Here is a 10737-nt window from a genome sequence, read left to right as displayed (position 1 = left end):
TTAGAATGCCCACGCTGTGCACACTGCCCGGTGCCACACAAGTGTCCACATTATACCCAGCCTTTCTCCAGCAAGTTCCTGAAGTTCGCCCATGAGCACTGGATCCACTGTCCACGTTACTATTCCTTAGGGACCTCCAATTACATATCAAATATCTGGAAGAAGACAAGGTTAACAACCGGCAAGCACATGTGCCTGCTGCAGTCGCTTCCCTGAAAATGGAACATTCTGCTTTTAAAAAGCAAATTCAGGTTTCAAGTGCACACGTGCAGAGTTGGTAGATCAAAACACAATTAACTGAGGCATGTGTGTATCCAAAGTGATCTGAAAAGACTGATTCAGATCCTGTCCTATACAAATATTCAGTGACAGAGAGTTAGATGGGGATTTCATTGCACAACAAATAATTAACAATTATATACAAGAGAAAAAGAAAAAATTTAAATGTAATCAAGAAAAAACTATGAGGCCGATTACACTCAACAACTTCTTTGCACTACAACGCAGTTCAGAGTGAAAACAAAATGATCATTCTTGTTCTTTTGTGACGACAGGGGACTCCTGGTTGGAGAGTTAGAAAGTGAGGGCTTTTGAAAAGGTAACATCACTGTTGGGAGGAGACTCCATACCCAACAGGGATCCCTTCCCAGTGCCTAACTTTCTCTCGGAGGCCTGCCCTTGCACCTGGAGAATGTGGATCCAGTGACTGGTCGTTTAAGAAGGGAATCAAATAAAACACATTCATGACTTTGGCAAAAGAATGCATCTGTCAGCATAGAGGTGACAGGCCTAAAGCTGCTGTTGAACAGGACATCCGTGTGTTTATCTTTGTTAATCCGTACTGGCTTCTAGAATAATAAATGCCACTTCTATGGTCTAAAAGAAATAGATGGAAACATTTTGCTCCCTTTCTGGTCAATAAGGGCAACTGTATGCATTTGAAAACACCTTTAAATAAATCATTTATTTTTTTTTTCTTTTTTCTTTTTTTTACTAAGGTGTGACCTCTGACTACTCTTCTCTTCTAAATGTTGTTGAGCATATATTATCATTTGAGAAAGAACTTTATTGTTCAAACTTTCACCCACAGCTTGGTTTCTTTCCAGGTGTTGGCTTCTATCACAATTACAATTTATGCCCCTGTGGGCCTGTGCCTCCTACACAGTGAGGAAACGTGCCCATTCCATACAGGAACAGATATAAAAAATAATAGTGCAAGTTCAAATTCAGTTGGGATGGAAATAAAATTTTACCTGGGTAAGTCAACAAAATCATAGCATTTTAATTTTACACATAAATTTCACATATGGATGGAATTGGTTTGAAGGCTGAAACTGACATTTTTCATTACTGTAATTGCATCTGTTATTTAAAATTACAGTGTATTTGTAATCATTAATTTGGCTTAAAGACAAAGATTCGTTGGCAATTTTCAAAGGCATTAGTTAAAGGACATTTGGATATCTTTTAAGTTTTGGATGTACAAATTGTAAAAATAGTACGGATTCACATTACGAGATTTTCCATACTATACAAAAGGTTCTTAGGTTTCAGTCACTGTAAAATATGTTGAACTAAATCCTGTTCAATGATGCTAAAAATATATCAGTGTAAATAAAGATACCAGAACTCAGTGAGAAGTAAATAAAAAGCAGAATTCCAGCTTCCAGATGACTAATTATATAGAATTAGAATGCCCGTTAAGCAGTTAGAAGTGCAGTCTGACTTGGCAATAAGGGCACGTCTTGGTGATCCACCAGTGAACAGAAGCCAGTTGAAGAGATTTTAGCCCAATAAGAATCTAGAGAATTTTCATCGTCAAGTCTCCCTACAAAGGAACGAAACACTATTTGGTGTTCTGATTTCTTATGTTTTTAGGGATGTCTCGGTGAATAAAGAAGGGACTTATATTTCGTTATATAGCTTATTTTCATTTCAAATTCTCAAATAATAAACACTATAAAACAATGGGGCTAATTTTAGTAAGAAGGGAATTAGAATAAGGAATATTGCATCTCTTTCATAGATTCCATGAAGTCTTCAAAGTGCTCTAAAAACACTATAAGTTTGATTAGCAGCAAAGCATTAGCCTAATCAAAACCTCTCCTTCCTTCCCCCTTCTAGATGTATATAGACATTGTACAGCAACATATTCTATTAGTGTAGCTTACATCTGACAATTTGACAGTTAGTCCCAGAGGCTGTGCAAGGTTACAAATACTGTCTACCGTCTTTAGGCCACTAGCACCCAAGTGGTTAAGAGAGAACCAATCCTTTCCTTAAAACAACAACAACAAAAACAACAATAAAATTCAATCACTTATTTTGAATTTCTTTTAAAATAAAAAACAATGGGGGAATACAGTGAATCACCCAATATATTATTACTCTGGGGCCTGTAATTTTCCCTCTCTAAAACTGTTTTTATACACGGAAGGCTAGATGCCTTTAAACGTAGTTTCGGCAACTCTAAATATAAAATATCCCGTTGAAAAATATGACTTTTTGTGTGTTTGTTTTGTTTTCTCTTGTTTTTTAACGTGGAGGAAAAGTTCTGTGAGGAGCGAGTTTTCTTCCCACAGATGAATTTTGCAGCATTTTCTCCCAGCAGCACGCCGAGAGCCCTGTCCTCTCGTGCCTGTTGGATGCGAGGAGCAGAGCCTTCCCACACTGCTGCGGCCACGTAACCTAGCACAGGACCTCCAGAAAGAGGCCTTCCAGGTGCCATGGCATCTCGGTCTTTTCTTTTCCACACCCTTTCAGCATCTCCCAATCCCTGGGCATCTGGTTGAGCTGAAGTCCAGAACCTGAGCTTCACTAGGAAAACCAAGTCTGTTCAAAATGCAGGGTTTTCATCTTTTGGTTGGGTGATTCTTGGTCCCCCATGGATAGGAGTGATATCTAGAAGATTCAAAAGTGCAAAGAGTTTGCTGTAGTCACACATATTTGACTTCACACATTCAATTTCAAAAGCAGTAGCTCAGGTGTGTGTGTGTGTGTGTGTGCGTGTGTATAAATCACCGTGAAGAAAAGATGATTCTAAAACAAAATAGGATGGGGGATTTTTAGAAAGTCACCTTTTTGCTGAAGTTCAGTGCTAACTGGATCTTTCTCAAATTATAAACTCAATTAGAAATGATAGCCCTTGAGAGAAGAAAATAAACACCCAAAGTAGCTTGTGCTTTTAAACATCTAATTTACACGTTATCGGTTCATTGGGGGAAAAAGCAATGCAAAGCGCAGATTTTTTTATCTTGCAAATTTTGCTTCTCAATACAGATTGCATTGTTAAAAATGGTGATATGTGCCCCTAAGTATATAAGGATGATATGCTTGCCATTTTTTCACTCACCGGATTCAAGCAGTTTTACTCTCACAAACAACAATGATAATATTAAGTCATGCTAAGCTGTCTCCTTCTGGTAAGTAAGCTAAATGTTTATGAATGTAAAATATAATTAATCATACATCCTGCAAATGATGAAGAATACAGTGTGCTTCAGGCTGGCCAAGCCTGTTTTGACCTCGTTTCGTTTTCTTTATACTACTTTCTTCCTCTCAACTCATTCTACTTCCTCTTCCTGGAAGCCCAGAAATGAAGGATTCCCCATTTTGCTGAGGGCTCCTTGCTGCTAAGTCTCTTTCTGTTACTATTTCCTTTCCCTACTACAGCATTTTGTGCCCAAGACGGTCTTCCTAACCAACTGTCCAAGCAGTCTCCCCTTTATTTAAACAGTTGCAGAAACTGTCCCTAAAGAGAGCTAAGAGATGGATAATGGCTTCATCCTGAGGCTGTCCGTCTGATAATGGTATCTCTCTATCCCTGACTAAATGGTCACTCTATGGCCGAAGCTAAAAGCATGCTATATCTTGGCTTCATGCTTTCGCTGCTGACGTAAGTTTGAACTGACTGTCTGAAGTTGTAAACTTCGATAATACAGAAACTATGTATGCAGTTCTCGGTGTGGTGCTTGACCAAGATCACTAGTAACATTCTGCAATGATGATGACAATGGCAATGAGAGCAACAGCAGATCCGGGCAGGTGCTGGTGACTTCCGGGGAGTTAAAGCAATGTTTCCCACTTCCCACCACATGTGAAAGATTGAAGAAACACTGGGCTAAACAAGGCCGACAGATTTCTTCCTTACAGCACATCTCAGACTCTGTGATATGGTAACGTGTGTCATCATCCTCTGAAAATGGAAAACTGTCCTTTCACAGTTTCCCAGATATGTTTGATCACAAAATTTTATTTTTCAGGGAACATCTATTAGCATCTGTGAGAATATTGGCTAGTCTATGGAACCAATTAAGGGAATACACTCCAGTGACTCTAAATACTAGTACAAAATAAATAGATAAATACATACATACATACTAGTCCATGTCCAGTGATATTTAGCATCCTCCATCCTCTGACTACAGAAGAATCATCACTGACATGGCTGATTTGATTCATATTTGGAATTATGTGTGTTTCCAGCTTGTGAACTATTAGGTGCTTCTAAGTGGAAGCTGACTTTCTGGGTAATTAATTTGGAACACCCATAAACAAGTAGTTTAGACACAACCAAGGGTTCTTTTTACTAGTAAACTGTGAGGAGTCTTCCCTCAAGGTATACTCTATCATTGTTATTAGAAGATGAAAGGGGAATATCATGGCTGTAAGAATTTTTAAATGGCTGCTTCATTCTACTTTGGAGCATTTTAAGAATATTTTACGTATGTCCTATCCAACGTATGTTGCTTGAACTTGACCATTTAAGTCATGTCTCCATAGTCTATTCACTATTCTGAATAAAACTGTAAATAATTTTTGGTCTTTGTTACTAGGCATCTCATATCTATTCATCGTAATAACAAAATGTGCGATGTCTTTTAATATAGGGGTGCATCTTTGAAAGTAGAAATAATGTTTGAATTTTTAAAAACTTAGCGACAGAACTTAAAAAGGATAAAAGCGAATTTAAAAATAAGACTACGACTAAATTTTTTAGCAAAAAATGAGAGCTCTTGTAAGAGCTTCCCAACTTCCTTACACACCTGGTTTTTCACTGACATTTAGTTTATTTTCTGCCAAAGTATGAAGCCATTCATGGCCCGTGATCCTGAGTCTCTGAGCATATGTAGATAAATCATGACAAAAATGACTTTTGCCCCCACTCTAAGCCAAAGGCACTTAAAATAATAAGGGGCTAAGAGTCAAGAACAAAGACACTCATTCTATTCACGGAAAGTTGGATGTACTCGACCCAAATTGAAAATGAAAATTCGGGGCGCCTGGGTGGCTCAGTCGGTTAAGCGTCCGACTTCGGCTCAGGTCATGATCTCGCAGTCCATGAGTTTGAGCCCCGTGTCGGGCTCTGTGCTGACAGCTCAGAGCCTGAAGCCTGTTTCAGATTCTGTGTCTCCCTCTCTCTCTGACCCTCCCCCGTTCATGCTCTGTCTCTCTCTGTCTCAAAAATAAATAAACGTTAAAAAAAAAAAATTAAAAAAAAAATAACAAAATAAAATTAAAAACAAAAAAAAAACAAAAAAAAAACAAAAGAAAATGAAAATTCAAAATCTCTCCAGGGAAGGTGGGAGAAGAGTGATTATGAAGATGGTGATTTCTATTAATAATATACCTTTGGAAAAATGAGACTTACTCATCATTTCTCTGTAGTTATAAATCACAACAGAACTAAATCTACAAAGGTAGTATTTTGGAAATATGTTATCAAGCCAAAAGAACAAGCAGTTGAATAAACTTAACTGTGTGATTCATACGAACAACTTGTTGCAATAGGAAAACTAAAAAAAAAAAAAAAAAAAAAAAGCTCGAGACTGAAATAACCTCAAAAAAGAATCTGATTTCCATATAATAACCTTCGCAGAATGTTCTTGAGGCCTCGTTCTCATACCATGGCTAATACCTTTGGAGATGACTTCTGGAATGATTGATTTTAATATGAAATTTATTGTCAAATTGGTTTCCATACAACACCCAGTGCTCATCCCAATAGTGGAATGATTTAAATAGTGGTCACAAGATAGCTTCAGCAGCTGGAAAGGAAGGCAGCTCCTTCAGGCATAAAAGGCCACTTTGAGAGAACAAACTAAAACAACTTGGAGCCACACAGAGTGTGGATGTGGCTGCTTACGATCAATGTGACGGTCTGTTGGGAGGGGCTCCTTAGAAAAGTCAAGAGGCAACTTGGATGCCAGACATGGTGAGTGCCCACCTCCCCTCATCCACGCCACTTCACAGCGTGCCGGCCTACTTTTCAGCTGCCTGCACCTGCGTTTCTTTTCCTGAAGATTTCTCTGGCCTCTGGAGTCTGCTCTGTCCACCTTTACAGAAGGCCAGAAATGCCAGGGAACTAACATTCTCTGGGCAAAGGCCGCAAACAATGACGGATGGAAACTGGACGACAAATATCCGGGTTGCCTCAGCCCTTGAGTGGGATAACTGAGGTACGTGTTCAGTACCAGTTCTCAGATTTCCCGAGCGGGATCAAGCCCCCATCAGCCACAAGGGTAAATTGCTTCAAAATGAAACCTTTATTGAATTGTTTCTTCACTCCCCTACCAGCGTTTCCTGGAATTGCCTCTCAAGTAAACTAACTGTAGTCAAACCTTTGTGCCCAACACTGTGCCCAACGGTAAATGGCAGGAATCAGAATAGGACAAAAGTCAGAAAATAGTATATTTTTTAAAGCACCAATAGTGGTTATATTAGAAGATAATACATAGCTCCAGTAAACTGAGGTTTCTCACTTATGGTGACCAAGAGGCAATATATAACAACAAATCCTTTCCCACCAACATATCTTAAATTCACCAGAAGTGATTCTTTGTTTAGTTGTATTCTCTCCCTCCCTCGCCCCTGCATTCTATACAAATGATGGGTAGATTTCAGTGATGGAAATCTGAGTTTACAGCTCTACTAGAATGGAACAAATGTTTAGTTAAAAAAAAAAAAAGCTTAGAAATGCCTTTCCATTTCATTATGTTTCTTATTTTTTAGGAGAGTAAATTACCACTAAGCTATCACCCTTTCTTTTTCAACACAGAAACAGCAGCTGCTTCCATACAAAAGATGGGCAACACATACTCTACCCATGGTTGTATCTAGTCTAAGCCAAGAGATTTTACAGAAGTATTTAAAATGAAAGTTGAAAAAAAAAAATCTCTGGAATCCAGGATAGAGAAATCAGATCTAACACCCAATGATCTCAACTGATTTGTCACATCTGCAAGAAAATTCCAGATCTCACCTGTTAGATTTAAAGTTGTAATAGCCACTTTCTTCTAGGACTTCTTCAATCACAGTCTGGAGTTGAAAAAAAAAAAAATCAGGTTAGTATTGAATTAAAAGCAACAAAATAAAATTGTTCAAAGGCACTGCAAAAACTTCACCTGCATCTGTTCATACGTTATTCCCTCCTCCAAATCAAAGCTGGTGCACAGACCTGAAATAGATAGATTATGGAAAGTCTGAACTCCGGTTCGTATTTTCTTGATTAGACTTTATTGGCGATTACAACTTAACTGTAGTGAAAACAGGGTGAATTTAGACATGAGGAAGAGGAGTACTTATAAGCACATTCCAAATTGTCTTGCTTCGAATATTCAAACTCTTTGTTTCTCTTCCTTTAATAACTGGCTGCTTTTGGGGCGACCATCACAAAATAATACGCAAATAGTACACAAAGGTATAGGGGCATCTCACAGGGTATAAATCGGGTAATTTAGTTAGAGGGGTGTGTGTGTGTGCACACTAAGGACAGGTGAGGAGTATTCCAAACGCGAACTACTTGATTGGTGAGTTTTCCGGTCAAGAAATTCTCCTTAATCTACAAGCAAAACCAGTAAATATGTGCTAAAAAGAAAATGAATTCTTAGAGGGAGGCAGAAATATACAGTGAGAGACAAGGAATACCTGGCCCTTTCCTATGACTGCCTAAAGGGAAATAGAATACATTTAGTGCCAGAAGGCAAGACTTTCTTGGATGTCTGTTCTAAGGATGATCTACCAGCACCTCGCCCAACTGAGAGCCACCCGAGGCAACGCTGACCAGCTTCCACTGCAATCAATCAGCACTGGTGTGCTGGGAGGCGCGGGAGCTCCCCTCCACTTAGGGCAGACAAAAGGTGCTGGGTTGACGTTGAGGGGAGGCGTGGGGCTGACGAGTCCTGGCAGGTCGTCTTCAATGCTCTGCATCCAGGGGTTCCCAAAGTGCCCGCAGGCTCTGCTGTCTGAGCTGGTGGCCAGCCTGCTGGGACGGGACTCGTCTGCTCCACCTTGGGGTGGCATGTCAAGCTGCCACAGGCCGCCCGGGGGATTTGCACCAGGACTCTCGGTTTCATCAGAGTTGCCGCTGTAAGAAGTCTGGCCCGCAGACTGACTGGCCTGCCCTGGGGGCACTTTTAAAAGCAAAAGACTTTCAACAACAGTTTATCTTGAGCTTATGGGTTTCTCAGGGAGTATTCTAAATGTAATTCTGCCTATGGGTTCGCTTCATCCCAGGGGTCCAAGACTTAAGGAAAGTTTGAGAATTCATACATGAGATGATTTGCCTAAATCGAGGAGTGAGGGCAGAGTGAGTCTCCCTCCCTTTAGCCATAATTCCTATCTATTTCAGAACTCAGTGATGTAACTCTAGTTTATAGGGACTTCAAACTTATTTAGGAACTCTAAAACCTCAGAGTAGCTTGAAAACCTCTTCTGAGAGTTCAATTATCATGAGAAGAATTACATTATGCTGAGCCCCTGCTAATGGCCAAGCACTTTGTATGTGTTTACACTGGCCCTCACCATCACCCTAAAGTGCAAGTACCATTTTTACCACCATTTTACAGGCAAGAAAACCGGGGCTCAAGGGGTCGAATAATTTGCCCAAGGTCAACTACTAAATGGTTAAGCTGAGATTCAAATATAGGTATCCGGGTTTTGAGAATCCACACCTTTCGTCCCTAGGCTATGTGACCTCCCTATGTGAGATTTATGCAAAAAAGAAAAAAATTTAAATATGTCTAATGTGGATTCTGCAGGTAAGTTTCAAATTTTCTCCATTTTAAATATCCAAACTCTTCACTTCTGCTTTTGGGCATTTGATTTTCCATCATCAGATAGCAAGAAGAAATAAAAGGAAATACAATTCACCCACACAGATTCTGCTGTTTGTTTATGGCATTAATAAATGATCAAGGAAGCTGCCACAGCAGGGTACAATAAATCTCAGGGAATTTCTATATTCCTACTGTATATCCTTTCCAACTATTGCCATAGATAATCAAAATAAGCTCTATCTTTCTTTTAAATTGAAGATAATCTTTTAAAGGTAAGCTGTTGATCCAAGTAATAGATTTCTTTGTGAAAGCCAGATTTCCGGTGTTGAAGGCCATTACCTGTTGGGTCATCTGGGGACAGGCTGTTTCCACTTGATGAATGACGTAATAAATGGTAATCCACTGTGAAAAAGTTGGGCTCGATTGGTTCTGGAGATCCCTGAGATAACTGGAACAGAAAAGGCAAAGCCACATGTTATTCTGCACTCAGAAGCAAATGATAGGAGATCACTTTCCCTATGTCTCCACATGGAGAATTTAGTGCTGTGGTTTTCAATCCCTTGTAAATAGATAAAGGCACATCATCCTTTCAAAAGGACTTGTAAATTAGAGGCAGGCAAATTATAGCAGAAGCAAGGTAGACAATTCCCTGGTCACATGAAAAAGTAAAAACAACTCTGCACTTTTTAGTTTTATGAGAGCAAGATAAAAACAAATAGAAAAATAATGGCATGGGCTTGGAACATCAAAATGTTATTTGTATCAGGCCTATGAGGAATAACCTCCAGTTATTCAGCAGAACAATATGTTTAGCCCACATCATCATTGTTTTTCATGTATCTGCTTTGAACAATGCCTTCTTGTTTGACCAACACAACCGAGTTTCTTAATACATTTTGCTAAATTACTGTTGCTTAATTTTAATCTCCAAATATGAATCCCCAACACTCTAAAGGAGAGAGTAATTCACTAAACGACAGAATTTATTAAGGTTCCAATTATTTAATGGTCTTCTATAAAGCTGAATTTTTTAAGCAGAATTTTAGGCTATAAATATTTCTCAACCTCCTTTCACCTTTAATTCCAACCAGCACTCAGGCTGGCCAAGTTTTCATGCCTGTGTTAATGTAACCTATTAAAATGCCAATTCTTATTAATAAACCAGAAACAAATGGCACAATTTAGACTCTGCAACAGTAGTTGCCTTGGATTCACATGCTCTGCTCAGGAATTAAAATACACCATTGTTCAATCACTTGAGAAAACACACAGTATTCATTAAAATTCAACAACTATGCCTACCCTGTGACCCAGCAATCTCACTCTTAGGTATGAACACAAGAGAAATGAAGGACTTCTGTCCATCAAAAGAGGTACACAAGAATGTTCATAGCACCTTTATTCATAATAACCCCAAACTGGAAAAACCCCAAATGTCTACAGACAGAAGGATGGGTAGATATATTGTGGTGTGCCTATCCAATGGGATTCTGCAAAGCACAAAAAAGAACAAACTATAGATACAAACCATAACAGGAACAAACATTGAGCAAAAGAAGCAAAAAGAAAACACAACGTATGACCTCACGTATATGCACGTTCACAATCTGGCAAAGCTAACCAATGGTGATGAAGGTTAAGATAACAATTACATTGTGGCAGGGGATTTGACCAGGAAAAG

The 10737-nt window shown here is 39.1% G+C and overlaps 1 protein-coding gene across 15 annotated transcripts in view; it reads right to left on the bottom strand.

Moving 5' to 3' along the window:
• Positions 1-1045: 1045 nt before the first annotated feature.
• Positions 1046-10737, bottom strand: part of NEK10 (NIMA related kinase 10) — a 224029-nt gene continuing 214337 nt past the window's right edge. For 14 of the 15 annotated variants that reach the window (XM_058729687.1, XM_058729693.1, XM_058729688.1 and 11 more), the window contains 4 exons: positions 9396-9504; positions 7404-7456; positions 7262-7317; positions 1046-2901 (listed from right to left, as the gene is read on the bottom strand). In XM_058729687.1, the coding sequence (XP_058585670.1) occupies positions 2853-2901; positions 7262-7317; positions 7404-7456; positions 9396-9504 (267 nt within the window). In that variant the 3' untranslated portion in view covers positions 1046-2852. Of the gene's footprint in view, positions 2902-7261; positions 7318-7403; positions 7457-9395; positions 9505-10737 lie in introns of those variants that run through there. The other variant, XR_009261689.1, reaches the window with a different exon arrangement.

This window comes from Neofelis nebulosa, chromosome 5 (assembly GCF_028018385.1).
Source record: "Neofelis nebulosa isolate mNeoNeb1 chromosome 5, mNeoNeb1.pri, whole genome shotgun sequence".
In the NCBI taxonomy this organism is placed as follows: Eukaryota; Metazoa; Chordata; class Mammalia; order Carnivora; family Felidae; genus Neofelis; species Neofelis nebulosa.
Note: the sequence above shows the minus strand (reverse complement) of the source record. Positions and strands in the feature narration are given on the sequence as shown.